General features: G+C 37.8%; 2 protein-coding genes and 1 long non-coding RNA gene across 3 annotated transcripts; 2 read left to right on the top strand and 1 right to left on the bottom strand.

The window, feature by feature from the left end:
- Positions 1-3,669: 3,669 nt before the first annotated feature.
- On the top strand, positions 3,670-4,695 carry LOC311251801 (trace amine-associated receptor 13c-like; the record flags this gene model as incomplete). Its single annotated transcript, XM_084344444.1, has 1 exon — positions 3,670-4,695. The coding sequence occupies one exon, from the start codon at positions 3,670-3,672 to the stop codon at positions 4,693-4,695; it is 1,026 nt and encodes a 341-aa protein (XP_084200570.1).
- A 3,837-nt stretch (positions 4,696-8,532) lies between these two features.
- LOC311251800 (trace amine-associated receptor 13c-like) lies at positions 8,533-9,441 on the top strand (the record flags this gene model as incomplete). Its single annotated transcript, XM_084344443.1, has 1 exon — positions 8,533-9,441. One exon carries the CDS (start codon positions 8,533-8,535, stop codon positions 9,439-9,441), a length of 909 nt encoding a protein of 302 aa, XP_084200569.1.
- Positions 9,442-11,154: 1,713 nt separating this feature from the next.
- On the bottom strand, positions 11,155-14,343 carry LOC311252153. Its single transcript, XR_014621497.1, has 4 exons — positions 13,975-14,343; positions 12,836-12,943; positions 11,334-11,368; positions 11,155-11,219 (listed from the first exon to the last, which is right to left on the bottom strand). It is a non-coding gene; the product is annotated as an uncharacterized lncRNA (long non-coding RNA).
- Between the last annotated feature and the right edge of the window lie 2,702 nt (positions 14,344-17,045).

Raw genomic sequence — 17,045 nt, 5'->3', positions numbered from 1 at the left:
TTATTAAGAGAAAAACATACAGTAACTGTCACTTTCCAGGATGTTTGGTGAGTCGAGATCTCAATCACAAAACATTATAACAGCACCATATGATTATAAACAGTCAGCAGGTACATGTTTAGATTAACAGGAGGACACCGTTATCACCATGACGCGTATTGTCACGCCTCTTCTGAAGCCGCAACGCCGGCTTTCTGTGTGAATTATACTGTGGTTCGTCTTTTACGCTGGAGCTGCTCGGCTCTGTGTGAACAACCAACGGCGGAGAATTGGCGAACCACCACTGCGGGGATAATGCGGCGACTCTGTGTAAAAAGGGCTACTGACTGCTCTTGGCCCTCTGCGGGTCCATCTCCTTAGACAGACTGCCCAGACTGTGCTTTGCCACACCGAGAATGTGGTCCTCTGTATAACCTAACCGTATATTACAACAGTGCTCTGAGTTTATGAACGGTCCAGTTTGTGTCGGCGTGCAACCTGCTGCTCAGATTATTTTTGTACAAACGCATCTACAGTGTGCAGTGTGCTTCATCTATCCAGCACTTAAACATTCTGTTATTCATGTAAGTAATTATTCACACCATTTAAAATTATACTTCTCTATTACACAAAACTCAAATCATTTCCATGTGAAACTATTAATGGTCATTTAGATCAATATTGTGCAAATTACAAATGTGATGACATAATAATGTTGCTTGGACTATTTTACATGTATGTTAATAGAAGGCCTTTGATTGGATGGCACAGTGTATCCAATAATTATTTAGGTGGCTTCTTTGCTGTGACTTTGGTAACAACACAGAGATGTCAGCATGTTTATCCCATTTCCCCTGTCCTTTCTCTGTTGGGTTCTGTTGGGTTATCTCTGAGGTTTTGGCATATGTGTTTGGGTTTTGTGATGACTCATGACTTTTCTCAAGAGCAGTTCATGTACTGTTTTCCAGGCAGCAATGTCTCATGTATTGGGGTACGGTTAGGTTTTTGGCCAAATTTTGCCCTCTATTTGGTGTTTGTTTCAGGCACGCTGGTTACCATTTTAGGGAACTCTCTTGTCATTGTGTCAATATGTCATTTCAAACAGTTGCATAGTCCTACCAATTTGCTCATTTTATCTCTTGCTCTGGCTGATCTACTAGTGGGTGTGATTGTGATGCCCTTCAGTGCCACCCGGGCTATTCATGGCTGCTGGTTCTATGGCAATACATTCTGTAACATACACACCAGTTTTGAGGTATTTCTCCCCACTCTTTCTATCTTTCACCTAATTTGCATTGCTGTCGACAGACATCAAGCAATATGCAATCCTCTGCATTATTCTAGAGAAATCACAATGTCAGTGGCAATGATTATGGTATGTGCCTGTTGGGCACTGGCTACTGCCTACTGTTATGGAGTACTTTTTTCAAAAGCCAACCTGGCAGGGTTAGAAGATTTTTTGGAATCAATAATGTGCCTTGGTGGTTGTTTTGTTTACTTTAGCACACTTTGGGGAATGTTGAGCAGTGCTTTGTGCTTTTTCTTTCCCTGCACTGTAATGGTTTGTCTTTACACTCAAATATTTATTGTGGCTAAAAAGCATGTCAGAAAGATTGGAGATAAGCACAATTGTTTAAATGACAGAGGGAGAGGTGGGTTGGTTAAGCACTCTGAGGGCAAGGCTGCAAAGACTCTCAGTATTGTGCTTGGTGTATTCATCTTTTGTTGGATGCCCTTTTTTATGCAATTTATCATTGATCCCCTCACTGGTTTCCGCATTGATCCTTACCTCTTGGAAGCATTATACTGGTTGAGTTACTTCAATTCAGCCTGTAACCCCATTATTTATGCCTTGTTTTATCCCTCCTTCAAAAAATGTTTTCATTGCATAATCACTCTGAAAATATTCAGCTCAAATTCTTCAAATCTGAATATAACTGTTAAATAACAAATCTACACCATCAACATGTATTCTTAAATTATTTCAAACAAGCCATTTTTTAAATTAGGTCAAAGGCAAGCATTTGCATCAGCAAATAAAAGGCTTTTCTTTGCTGTCGTCATAAAAAAATACATGTTTCTTCTTCACAAACCACTATAACACAATAATCTGCGTTGCAATATTAACGATGCAAGATGCTTTATTACTGGGCCATTATGTTTGTCTCTCTATGTGATTGTTTTACACACGATATCTCATGGAAAAATGTTCAGTATTTGAATTTGAAAAACACCTGACAATAATAAGGCATATAGTCAACTCCCAATTATGTTAAAATAATGCCCCTTAAGATGAGTTGTGTTACTGACTTTGGTTATTTGAATCTGTCTATAAATCTCTGAGACTCACACAGCAGCCCGGGGAAGACCCAGCCCACCCACACATAAAACTGAAATGCAGAAAGAATACATTCACAAGAGGAGTATAGGCCTGCCTCAATCACCCAGTAACCAGCCGAGGCCCATGTCTAGTCCTGTAGCCCCTTAGATTGTATCTTGCCAGGTCATCAGGCTAGTTTCCTGCAGTCAGCTGATATCCAGCTAGCTTGTCACACTATTGTACCCAGAAAATCCAAAGGTGAGAGAATTTCTACTCAGATGTTAACAAATAAGTCTTCAGGTTAACCCTCTACAGCCAAAATGCACAGTTAGTACAGTAAGGGCCAATGGGTTAGCATATAGACCCTGGAATTAAGCTTGTCTTAGTTCAGTATAAGAGGAAAAACCTGAATTCAGGGGGTGTATGGTTGTATTTTTCTTTTGTTTAGCATATTAAATATGTGTAAGAATATTTACTTATTGAAATTGTGTAAGTTATGTTATTCATTCATTACACTACAAGTTAAGAGTGTTTCAAATATAAAGAACTTGCTGTGAGCACCATGTCCTAACTGAAACTCTGGGGGCGCTATCGTGCTGTTGCCCCGACGCAGTGCGGGCCGTGGCTAACTGGTTTCTATGCTAACTTCAAACAACTCTGCAATACAATACATTGACATTTTTGACATGACCTCAACAAAGTTTCCTCAAATTCTGTTGAAAATGTTAGTTTGTTTTGTTAATGTTTGAAACTAAAATTGTGGCCATACCGTATACATGTAGCAGCGGTTGCCATTTCACCTGGTCATGAAACACTAGCTTCTCTTTGCTCTCTGCTGCTCTGTTTCAGACAGAAAGGCCCAGAAAACAGAGCTTTCAAAAGAAAATGAACAGTTAACTCCAAAAGTGCTCTCAATTTATTAGCAGTTAAGTTAGAGCAGAGTGTATTTGGGAGCTCAGATTGACTATTTACAAACATAAACTCAGTGTGCAGTGTACATCAACAAAAATACAATAACAATTTATATGAGTATGAATGTAACATATGACATATTTTAAAATTATACTTCTTCAGCACTCAAAACTAAATGGTTTTCCTTGTGAAACCATTAATGGTTATTTAGATCAATATAATGCAAATTGCAAATATGATGACATAATAATGTTGCTTGGACTATTTTACATGTATGGTAATAGAAGGCCTTTGATTGGATGGCACAGCGTATCCGATAATTATTTAGGTGGCTTCTTTGCCGTGACTTTGGTAACAACACAGAGATGTCAGCGTGTTTATCCCATTTCCCCTGTCCTTTCTCTGTTGGGATCTGTTGGGTTATCTCTGAGGTTTTGGCATATGTCTTTGGGTTTATGATGACTGATGACTATTCTCAAGTGCAGTTCATGTACTGTTTTCCAGGCAGCAATGCCTCATGTGTTATGAAACAGTTCAGTTTCGGGACCAATTTTGTCCTCTATTTGGTGACCATTTCAGGCATTCTAGTTACCATTTTAGGGAACTCTTTTGTCATGTTGTCTATTTGTCATTTCAAACAGTTGCATAGTCCTACCAATGTGCTCATTTTATCTCTTGCTCTGGTTGATCTACTAGTGGGTGTGATTGTGATGCCCTTCAGTGCCACCCGGACTGTTCATGGCTGCTGGTTCTATGGTGATACGTTCTGTCATCTGCATGTCAGTTTTGAGTTGTTTCTCACCACTCTTTCTATCTTCCACCTAATTTGCATTGCTGTTGACAGACATCAAGCAATATGTTATCCTCTGCATTATTCTAGAAAAATCACAATGTCAGTGGCAATGATTATGGTATGTGTTAGCTGGGCACTGGCTGCTGTCTACGCTTATGGAGTACTTTATTCAAAGGCCAACGTGGCAGGGTTAGAAGATTTAATGGAATCAATAATGTGCCTTGGTGGTTGCTTTGTTTATTTCAACCCACTTTGGGGAATGTTGAGCAGTGCTTTGTGCTTTTTCTTTCCCTGCACTGTAATGGTTTGTCTTTACACTCAAATATTTATTGTGGCTAAACAGCATGTAAGAAAGATTGGAGATAAGAACAATTGTTCAAATGACAGAGGAAGAGGTGGGTTGGTTGCACAGTCTGAGTGCAAGGCTGCAAAGACTCTCAGTATTGTGCTTGGTGTATTCATCTTTTGTTGGATGCCTTTATTTATGAAATTTATTATTGATCCCCTCACTGGCTTCCGCATTCCTCCTTTCCTCTTGGAAGCATTATACTGGTTGAGTTACTTCAATTCAGCCTGTAACCCCATTATTTATGCCTTGTTTTATCCCTCCTTCAAAAAATGTTTTCATTGCATAATCACTCTGAAAATATTCACCTCAAACTCTTCAACTATAAATTTATCTGTGAAATGACATGTCTACACTCCAAAAATATACCGTTTAACATTTTCAAATATTTTTTAAGGTGTAAGGCATCCATTTGCGTAAGCTGCAGAAAGGCCTTTGTTTTGCAGTTGTCTTCAATAATAACAAACCACTGCCTTTATTATGATATTAATGGTACATTTTGTCTAACAACATGCTTTATTACTGGGCCATCATGTTTGTCTTTCTGTGTGAGTGTTTACACACTTTTTTTCATGAAAAGCTTTTCAGTACTTGCATTTAAAAACCAATTTGCAATAATAACTCATTTCCGTAATCCAAAATTATATTAAAATAATTCCCCTTGATCAATTTACACTTGCATAAAGACATGCATTTATTAATGTTGTTACAGGGTATGTAGAACCTCTTTTATTTTAAGCCTCACTGCATTATGTGTTCTGCATTTTTTTTCAGTCGTTGTCTACAGAGAGCACCTTTTGACCTCTTGGAGGTCATGTATGAAGCTGTAGTTCTTCCCAGAAGCCTTTAGAAACACATTTTTACTACAGAAACATTAAAAGGAAAACATGGACTTGTAATTGTTTCTTGCAGTCTCTTTTTGAAAAGACAAGACACTGTGGGCTGGATCTACTAAAGGTTTGCGTGTATTAAAACGTGTGCAAACTCCTTGCACACGCAAAAAAATGTACAAACTGATTTACTAACAGTGTGTTAAAAGGGTTGCGTCTGTCAAAGGTGCAAAATAGCGCGTCTGCATTCAGTTAGTACATTTGCAGCAATGAATATGCAACATGGGGCGTTTACACGCAATTGTGTGGGTGGAGAAAATGTAAATATATTAGTTTAGCACACGCAAAGTGAGTTATCAAACCGGAAAGCAATTTTGCTCATAGAAACTGCGTCTATATTTAACACGTCTCAAAGGGAGGTGCAAACGGTTTGTATGCGTAATTGCGCACACATGGCTGCGATTATTGTTGCAAGAAGGAGACGCCGAGAACGCTTTTTTCACCCTCGTGTGAACATTTTTGGGATGAATGAGGAAACTATCATTAGAACATATCGCCTATCCAGCCTTGCCATTTTGGAGCTGTTGGAGGAACTCAGAGCGGATTTGGAGCCAGCTACGAGAAGGAGTCACGCAGTACCTGCAATAACAAAACTCCTTGCAAGTTTACTATTATTATTAAATTTATATTATTATACGCCAATTTTTCTTTTGTTCTTCTTCTGATGTCTTGGTATCTCCTTCTCACTTCATCCACTGTTCGCCTGTTTTTTCCAACAGCATTAACTTTTTCACAGATTTTCTCCCACACGGGGTTCCTTTACGCGACCGTCAGATTCCTTTGCTGCAGCTCATTAAAATGTTTATTCGCTTCCTCTACCAACACTTCTAATTCCAAAGGGTCGAATTTCACTTTGAGCTTTCGCTCTCTCAAACTCGCCATGCTGAAAACCATGAAACACGCTAAACCCTCATTTAAATAGGCGTGTCTCCAACACCTTTGCACCTGTTGTCATTAACGCAATCGCTCTTAGTAAATCGCCCGCAAACCGCGGTTCAACCCCACACGCAAATTTCTAGATTGCCCACGCAGATTAGTACAAGCAATTTGGAATCTTAGTAGATCCGGCCCTGTGTGTCCATTCAGTCAATATTTTGAGTAATTTAAATAACATGTAGTTATATGTTAGCCGAATAATTAAAATGTGTCTTCAAGGAAATTTTAATCTTTAATACATCAACCAAACAAAATTCTTTGAAGTTTGTTTTTATCAAATCCAGCAATTCTTTTGTTGCCTGTTCACCTGTTCTATCCCTTCAAAAGTTAGCTTTTCTAGACCTTTGTGCTGATTTCAATCACAGATCCATTGGTTCTCAGCTTTACAACCTTGGATTGTGCGTCCTGTAAGTGACTCCAAAACCAGGTTGTCCATCACTTTTTATGTTGAGTTTTTCAGTACATAAATTGAAAAATAATACCTTGTATACTGCCCCTTGACCAATTTACACTTCAAACAATATTAATGCTTTTAGAAATGTACAACTCCTTTGAAAATATAGCCTTATTGCATCATGTGTTTTCGTTTTTTTTTCAGCCTTTGTCTACAGACAGCACCTACTAACTTTATTTAGGTTATATATGAAACTGTGGCTCTTCCCACAACAAATATTACAAAATGAATGAATGTGAAGGAAACAAGGATTTCTGTTTGTTTCTTGTCAGTCTCTTTTAAGATGACATATGTCTATTTGAGCCGTCACTGCTTGTTGTGCTTTTTTTTTATTATCCCTGCTTCAAAAAATGTCTTCACTGCATAGTAACTCTAAAAATATTTAGCTCAAATTCCTCAACTATGAATTTACCTGTTCAATTACACAGCTACACTTAATTTACTATGTAACATTTTCACACAAGATTTTTTTTAAAGAAGAGTTGCAATTGAATCAGTGGTAGAAGGGCCTTTTTTCTGTTACCATCAATGATTACATATATTGTATTTTTCTTATAACCACGACAAAGCATTGTCTATATTACAGCATTAATGGTATATTTTGTCGAACAGCATGTTTTATTAGTGTGCCCTTATCATATTCATCTCTGTGTGTGATTGCTTTTACACACATTTTACGTTAAAAAAAATTCAGTATTTGCATTTAAAAAACACCTGTCATTGAGAACTTGTATGCTCAATTCCTCCTTATATCATAACAATGCTACTTGATCGATTTACACTTGTAAGAATGTATTCATTTATTCTGTTATATAGCACGCCAGACTATTTTGAAATACTGTTCATTATTGCATTATGTGTTCTACCATATTCTTAAATAAAGCATCTAAAAGGTAAATTTGCCTTAGTTTCTTTTCAGTCTTTGTCTACAGACACCACCTGTTTCCTTATGAGGTTGACATACTGAGTTAGTTTTATTTTGACTCACTATATTTCAACTTAAAAACATTACAAATGTAATCAATATGAAAGAAAACATGGATTTATGTCAGTTCCTTGTTTATCTTTTTCAACAAACAGCATACTTTAGGCCTCATTCACTGATTCAGGCTCAGTTTATCCATTGCATTAAGTAAAGCTGGTGGTTGATTCTGACATTGGCTGTGGTGCGAATATTACAATTGTGTTTGGATGTTAGTATTGTTATTCCTTGCTATCAAACTAGTACTGAGTGGCGAAACCGAGGAGTTGCCAGATTTTGACAGAATCACGTGCAATTGCAATTACACATGTATGTGTTATAAACACAACAACAAACAGACAAAGGGTTAGTGTTCCCAACCAAATGATTAAAAAAAGGGTGAACTTGCTTGGATTGGTCTCTTTTTTTAGATTTTTGTGCTGGCACCAACATGGAGTGTTTATCCTGAAAATTAACCGGATGTTTCGATGTTGTTTTGGTGTGTTACTTCCTGTCTGCTCTTTGTGGAAGCTGAATTCACTCATTCATTCGCACATTCATTGTCTTCTACTCAAAATAAAAACATTATCTCAATGAAACTATTAATTGTTATTTCAGCCATTACTTCATGTTGCAGATGAAAAAAAAATGTTTCCAGGAGTATTTTCCATGGATGTTAATAGGAGGCTTTTGATTGGATGTCTAAGTGTGTCAGGTGACTTTCAGGTGGCCTCTTTGCTGTGACTGTGATTACAAGACAAAGATTTCCACCCTCTCTGGGTTCTGTCAGGTTTATCTCTGAGGTTTTGGTATATCTCTTTATGATGACTGCTGACTATTCTCAAGAGCAGTACTGTTTCCCGAACAGCAATGCCTCGTGTGTAACTGTACAGTTAGGTGTGGGGACTAACTTTGCCCTGTATTTGCTATTTGCTTTAGGCATGCTGGTTACCATCTTAGGGAACTCTGTTGTCATTGTGTCAATATGTCATTTTAAGCAGTTGCATAGTCCTACCAATGTGCTCATTTTATCTCTTGCTCTGGTTGATCTACTAGTGGGTGTAATTGTGATGCCCTTCAGTGCCATCCGGACTGTTCATGGCTGCTGGTTCTATGGTGAGGACTTCTGTCTGCTGCACTCCAGTTTTGATCTGTTTCTCACCACTATTTCTATCTTCCATCTAATTTGCATTGCTGTTGACAGACATCAAGCAATATGCAATCCTCTGCATTATTCTAGAAAAATCACAATGTCAGTGGCAATGATTATGGTATGTGTCAGCTGGGCACTGGCTGCTGTCTACTCTTATGGAGTACTTTATTCTAAGGCAAATGTAGCTGGGATAGAGGATTATGTGGCATCAATAAACTGCCTTGGTAGTTGTAACCTTCTCTTTAACCCTCTTTGGGGAATCATGGACAATGTTTTCTGCTTCTTCTTTCCCTGCACTGTAATGATTTGTCTTTACACTCAAATATTTATTGTGGCGAAAGAGCATGTAAAAAAGATTGGAAATATGGGTAATTGTTCAAATGACAGAGGAAGAGGTGGGCTGACTCAACGGTCTGAATGCAAGGCTGCAAAGACTCTGGGTATTGTGCTTGGTGCATTCATCTTCTGTTGGATGCCCTTTTTCATAAATTCAATAAGTGATGCCTTTACAGGCTTCAGCACACCTGCTGCCATCTTTGAAGCATTTGTTTGGTTGGGTTACTTCAATTCAACCTTAAATCCAATCATTTATGCCTTGTTTTATCCCTGCTTCAAAAAATGTTTTTATTGTATCATTACTCTGAAAATATTTAGCTCAAATTCCTCAACTATGACTATATCTGTAGTTGAAACATAATGTACTATTTAACTATATCAATTAAGATATTTCTCAAATAAGGTCTTCAGGGACGGGGGGGTTTTCATCAGTGATAGAAAGGTTGTTTTGCTGTTGTCATTCATGTGTGTTTCTTCAAAAACCTTGTGCAACTGTTATCAATCATCATTACAATTGTGGTGGTAGATTTTGTCCAATGCCATGCCTCAATGTTTGTGTCCAGTGTTTGTCTACAGACACCACCCAAAAATGGATTTAAAATACGTGGATACAATAGGCTGTATCAAGTTAATTTCTGAGAACATGTTAGTGTCTTATTCTGTTCACAGCTTTGTGTATCTCATACATCAAATCTGTGTTACTAAGAAAGAATGGTCACATATGAAGTAGTTCATTGTTTAAATAAAATCCTGGTTTCAGGGGAAAAAAATGCTATTAAATATGGCAAATATCCGTGTAATTCTTAATAAAACAAAATATAGCAGACTGAATGGTTAGTAGATACTATTAATCTGTGATTTGTGAATTTGGGCTATACAAATAAAATTTGATTTGATTTGATTTGATTTGATAAAAATAACTAGAATAGCACTCAGTGTGCCAAGGTCCAACAGTCCCCTTTCATTCAGTCAAACCTAACCTAAAATAAAACTTGATAGCCCAGCATCACCCTAAATTATAAACCACCCATGAATGCTTCACCATAATTTAAATTCACTCAATCTTGCAACTGTAAAGAAGGTCACAAAAAATGACTGGATCTGTCCCTTTATCTGGATCATTGCCAAAAGTTAATGGGGTCTATTTAAGGCTGCAGCCCATTCCCCATCCAAGTTTTGTGGAAAACTGTTCAGTAGATTTTGTGTCATCCTGCTGACAATCCAACTAACCAACAAACAAGTGGACACATAAAATGCAACTTTCATGGCAGATGAAAGACAGCAAACAATGCGATGGCGTCGGTCTTTGCTAACTGGTGCTCCTTGTTAATTTGTAAAAAAGTTTACTGACGGACACTTTCCCTCAAATGGTGCTCAGATTTTTTGTTGTGGTCCCAGTAATATTTGTTGTAACGTCCACTTAAGTAGCAGATCACATGACATGATTGCACTATTGTAGGCAAAAAAGGTCATATCATGGACATGCCAGAATTTGTGGACTAGTCACAATTTTGTCAACAAAAAAGCCACAACACTGTTAAATTAAAGCACATTCACCCAAATGAAACATTTCACTTGCCTTGGACGGACAGACAAAATGGTCTGGTTGATGTATTTCGTTGTCAGCAGTATCCAAGACCCACCAAATATTTCCTTGTCAACTCGTGATGACTTAGGAATGAGTTACAGGGAATTGGGTGACCTCTCATCCAAGAGGCTTCCTCAGTTCTGCTTTCCTCAAAGTATGAGTCCTGGCTCGGGAGCTAATGGCCTAGAATAAATTGTTGCTTCATCTGCTTGTACCACTAGCTAACACAAATGTTTCCTCACTTTAATTAAAAAGAAAACTGCTTAAACTTTACTATACTGGGGTTGTTTTAGCTTCAGGTCTTAGCTAACAGCATGAAATACACTGCAATGTAATGTGGACTGCCACCACACTGGGAGCTATACTAATGACCCTAGCACGATTAACCCGCTAGCATGCTAGCTCACTAATTGCAAGTGGTGCCCTAGCTTGCTAATTATAAAGTGTATAATAAACTAAATTAATGATTAATAGCAAACACACTTGCCTGTTTGGTCCAGAGCTGGTCATTGTACCAGCTTTTGATTTGGTATAGTGCTCCTTGTCAACTTCTAAAGAAAACAGTTAAGGAACAGGCACTCACTCGTTACTACTGTTTTTTTTGGTCATATTTTTGTTGTATGTGAAATATTTTAAATGAATATATTCAGCATCTCTTGGCTTACCAAAGTTGTTCTTCTTCTCCACAGTAATGCATTATCTGCAATCACATATAATATATGTTTAATGTTGCATTACAACAAACAGACTAACATTGTATTTCTAAGCTAACTATGAATTAAGTTTTGAACAAAAAACATTTCATTAGCTTTTCACACAGACACAACAAAAATGGCCTAAAAAAATGTGAACACAAACCTTTAATCAATTAAAAGCTACTACACTTTATCATAGTTTTAGGTAGTTTTGGGGTAGTTCTGGGGTAGTTTCAGCTTTAGGTCTTGACTAACAACACATAATGTACTGCAACACAGAATAATGAGGACTGCTACCACACTGACAGATACACGAATGTTGCTAGCATGCAAACGCGCTAATCGTGATTAATACATTAGCATGCTGATGTGCAAATTGCATCAAATTGGTGCTGTATTGAATACACATACACGTCTAACCTTCTGTATATTGCATTAAGTCCTCAACCAGGGGGTATTACTCTACATTAATCAAAGTTACCTGGGTCCTGGCATGGGAACTAATGGATTAAAATAATCACTGCTTTACATGCTAGTGTCGCTAGCTAAAACTTGCATTAAAAATCAGTAAAGGATCAACTACTTACCTGTCTTAAACAGGGTATAAATCTTGAAAGATCCAAGACACAACCCTCCCCAAAAAGAAGCTGTGCTGCTAGCAAAGTCATTTCAGACTCATTCTGTCGGCGGAGGGCGAGTCATTATAGTAACTTCTGATTTAGCCAAGTGCTCCTTGTCAACTTGTATAGAAGTACCAGGCAGTCCTTAAATGGCCAAGAAAGTGTTCTCACTTATAACCAAAATTATTTTGTCACTTACCATCACTGAGAACCTACCTTGGCCATCACAGATTACCACGCGGTTAAAAAGACGTATTTTTGCAGGCTAACCCTGAAGTTAGCATCGCCCTGGATTTTTTGGATTATCACCAAAAATCAACTATGTGACAAACACAAGTTTATAATTTTTACATGTTTTGTTCAGCAAGATAATCTTCACACATGAACACCACTTTTGTGATTTGTAAATTAAATTGGTAGAAGTAAAAAGCTTACTACACAATTACTAGGTTTTCTGTAAACAGGACTTATTACTACACCACTCTATAGAAAGCATCCTGACTGGAAACATCACAAACTGGCATAGTTCTTGCACAGCACTTGAGAGGAAGGGCATCACAAACATCACTGGTACTCTTCTACAGAGCATCAGTGACATAGGTGAAGTGAGGATACTAATACTAGTTTTCCACCAAAATTAGTTGGTTATGAAGTGTTTTTTTAAATGCAGGTCAACCCACTAACAATTGCCTATTGACCCCATCCCTACTTAAAAAAACAGTGTCTAGTGCAGAGGAGTAAATGCCAAGTTTACACATTCTTATTAAACACAAAAGCCCAATCTTAACCAGGTTAAGTGGGATTTTTGACCAGTAGGAAAGGGGTATAAAAGACAAAAACTAAAGGACTCACCCCATCCACAGTCTGTTCACCATGTTGCGATCTGCCATACCACCAGACTACGGACCAGCTTCGTTTGCCAGGCCGTGAGACTCCTCAATTCATCAGCAACACCATTTTCTAAAATAGATGTAGCACAGAGGAATCAGACATAGTTTCCTTGTGTTTTTTTCAAAATGACTATACATTTAGCTTGTAACGTTGCATTCTCAGTAAATCACAAATATTTTAACCTAAATCTTGGATTGGAAGGTCAGGTAAAGTATATAAAATATAATTCTTGAAAGATTGCTAGCAAAATCAGTTCAGACTGGTTCTGTTGGTGGAGTCATTATAGTAACTTTTTGATTTTGCCAAGTGCTTTAAAATAGCTTTTATGGGCTTTTTCTTAACTTGTATAGATTAGTAAGGCAGTGTCCCTTAAATGGCCAAGAAAGTGTTCTCACTTGTTAGTTTTTTCTCCCTTCACTCAGCAGTCATTTTTGTACCTGAAATACTTTAAATTTAATTAATTTAATAATAATTTATTCAGTGTCTCTTGGCTTATGAGGCTGTTCTTATGTTTCAAAGTAATGCAATCACAGATAACATACTTTTCTATAATGTGAATTTCCAGTGAACAATTAAAGTAAAACACGTGTTTTAACCACAAAAGGTTAATTTTCATTGATCTTCTCAAGCATTACCCTATAAATTAAGTCTGGATAAAAACCTCTCATTAGTTTATCACACACACACACACTACATACACTGCAGGTATATAAAAATTAGCTTCAACCTAAATTTAAACGAGCCTGGGTCCTGGCTCGGGAGCTAATGGCCACAAAACCGATTGCTGACTCGCCTGCTAGTATTGCTAGCTAACGCAAATGTCTTCTCAGTCACTTTAAAGAACTAAAGCTCATAAACTTTATCATTCTGAGGTGGTTTTTACCTTCAGGCTTTAGCTAACAACACCACAGATACTGCAATACGCAGAAATGTGGACAGCTAACTTACCACACTGAGGGCGATATGTTGCTCACATGTCTCACATGTCACAATCTTTGCAATTAGCGCGTTAGCATTTTAGCGCGCTAATCGCGATTAGCACGTTAAACTTGCTAATTACAAAGTGCATTGAATTAGTGGTGCATTAAAAACACACTTACCCGTATTAACCTTCAACCAGGGGGCGTGAAGTGAAGGTGTGGACATCACTGCTCCTCTGCTACAGTAGACTGTTAGCTAGCTGGGCTTTGTGTCTGACAGGCCTGCAGCTCACTGGGTGTGTCAGTGAATTAATTAATTCCAGGTAATAACAAGTTGTTTAAATCTTGACATTTTAAATGTATTTGTGGATTTAATCAATTCAAATCAACTATGTATTGATTGTATAAATACCAATGGAGATTTGTGTCAGCCCTGATTATATGGATGTTGGATTTTTTTATTATTATTATTATTTATTTACTCAACATCACATGGTCCAGATGGTGTAGTTTATAGTCCTAAAACATGGAAATTAGTACTTGTCAGAGTTTTGCCACCAAGCTGTGCTGTAGCTGTCTTGCTTTATGTTGCCGAGGCGGATCAGAGCGCCGTCCCTAGCAACGGTCTGTTGTACTTGACGACGGTCATTATACAGAAATAATGGACCGTAGAACGCAGCGATGGACCAATCAGAGAGCAGCATTCAATAGAGCCGTGTAATAATTAATGATATTAAATAGTTTTAACTGTTCCTATATTCCTGTGAGTGTATTGTGGTCCTGGGTATTTATATGTGTTACAAATTGGGGCAGTTGAACATTTGACTTCTTGTGTTTCAGTGAATATTGTGACTCCAACATTGATTGTAAAAAATATATGTTGACTGTTAACAGCTAGAAAAACAGATACAAGTTACCTAAAAAATATCCAAATAGTTTTAAGAGATTTTTGAGTAATGACATCAAAACCAAAAATTATTACAATTGTCCCCCGAGGCCTTCTGAGGCCTCTCTATGCAAATCAAAGTTGTATACAATCCCGCAAATGTGTTCTGTTAAAAAGTCTTTATTATTTACTCTTTCTAAATGTCTATTTACATTTTGCTATCAAAATTTAAATGTGGACCTTAAATGAAAAGCTTTTGATGATCCCTGACCTGTGTTGTTGAAACTACAAGGGGGCTTTCCAGGCACAAGTCCACAGTGGGTTGCCAACAGACAACCCTTATACAGGCCTCAAGGGGCAAAAGGGCTGTGGGCCCAGAACATACTCGCTGACAATGGGCCCACATGGGATTAGTTTGGGTTTGCTCCTGCCCACACTGCCCTCATTAATCCTACACTTTCCCACAGAGGGCCAGCTGCTGTGGCAGCGTGGGTTTATGAGTGCTTGTTTCATGAGGATGGTTGTGGCTCTTATCCAAAACAGAAGTTTTGGATCATAATACCAAATATATGAGATCAAAGATGCTGACGTTCACATTCATTAGAAATGAGGCTCGAGGTATGCCAATATCCCAAATAATTCTCAGTTTTGAATCACACTTAATACAAAATCATAAAATAAAAAAACAAACAAAAGGTTCATTGTGAAACATTGTCAGGAAAGTGTGGTGGAAGAATCACTGACTTCCAAGATTTATACACATGAATACTTGAAATCTCGCTGCTGCCATCTTCACTACAGATTCACAAAGCTGAGGTCTTATTTTATTATCAACTTGATGTTAGAACTGACTGAAAGTCATTTCACATGAGGCCATGCAATACTCCCCAGCTTTGCACACCTGGTCAGAATAGGCTGCACCTTCTTGTAAAACTGAAAACTTTCACTTACATCACAATAACAACTCAGCGAAATGTGTTTCTGAAGACGTGTAGTGCTGCTACACTCATTCATAGGCTCTCATTATGTTCATCTTGGGAGAAGACGAGTCTCGTGTGACATCCAGTGGTGTAATTTGGTATAGCCGGTCAGATCCCATGCTTTCTATCAGAGTTGAAAAACGTTACACCTGCCCACCTGTCAAAAAGTCTTTCTAATACCTGATTAACTTTGTTCCCAGTTTGTTTAGGTTTGGGAAAAAATCTTCCGTCCAGACTGGACATGAACCCCCGTCTCCTGGATGAAGGTCCCGCACATGACTGACCACTGTACCAAGGCCTTAGTAATTAGAGATGCTGAAATATTTCATGCCATATATCCTGTTTCCACCCTGCTGTAGTGTTACGACTGTGTTGTTGCTCAGCAGTCAGTGCATTTGAGAATTTGCCTTCTGTGATTTATTGTCTTGAGTTGTCATGTACTTTGTTTTAAAACATGCAAAACACATCCTGCTCCCATCTGTAACTCTGACAGATGATCATAAATTATCCACACCTACCAACACAAACATTATTGTATAGGGACCAAGAAGCTGTGAGCAGCAGTCAGTGAGGTTGGAGACGCAGGAGAAGGACGACCACAAACACTTTTGACAAGGTGGGTGTCCATTAATGATTTGAGCTGTGCTAAAATATATCTTGGTTAGTTGGTCCACCACTTTGGTCCAGACTGAAAGAGCTCAACAACTATTGATTGAATTTCCATCAGCTTGTGTGCAGACATGAGCTGCGTTCCGTTCCACAGTGTACGTCAACGATACTCCCGACTCCCTTAGTGTCATTCCCAGAGGTTAATAGCATCTATATTGTTTACAGAATATGTAGTATTATGTTGATTTATTAAAATATTTTTATTTTGTAAAAAATTATAAATCCATCAGATAGATTGTTAATTTTAGTCCATTCTTGCCTCAGCTGAGGATTGATTTGCAGTAACTGTGGACATCCCTTCATTTTTCATCTAGTCCCATCATCAGGTCAGGTCATGTGTCATGTAAACCAATGATACTCCTATCAGCCTCCACCTTATTATTATTGTTATAATGTTGCAAAAGTTATCACGATAAAATTATCAAATAAGTTGTTATTCCTACTAAACATCAGTATGTTAGCACACTGATATTAGCATCAAATTCACAGTGACAACTTTGGCTGTAGACCCCTAGATTTACTAAAATGCCTCATTTGCTGGGATTATTAGCATGTCTTCCTACTGTGAAAGTCCCACAAAGAAATAAATTGTCTGAATTAATAATATCTGAATTAATCAAAAGTGAAGAGTGAACAAAGGGTCAATAATTTAATCAATTGTTTGTGTTGTTGCCAAGGGATGTGTTTTGTCGCTGGTTTTGTTTTATGGCAACTTT

This window comes from Pagrus pagrus, assembly GCF_965226575.1.
Source record: "Pagrus pagrus genome assembly, chromosome: 22".
NCBI classification, from domain to species: domain Eukaryota; kingdom Metazoa; phylum Chordata; class Actinopteri; order Spariformes; family Sparidae; genus Pagrus; species Pagrus pagrus.
The sequence above is the reverse complement of the archived record's forward strand: the minus strand, read 5'-3'. Positions and strand labels throughout refer to the sequence as shown.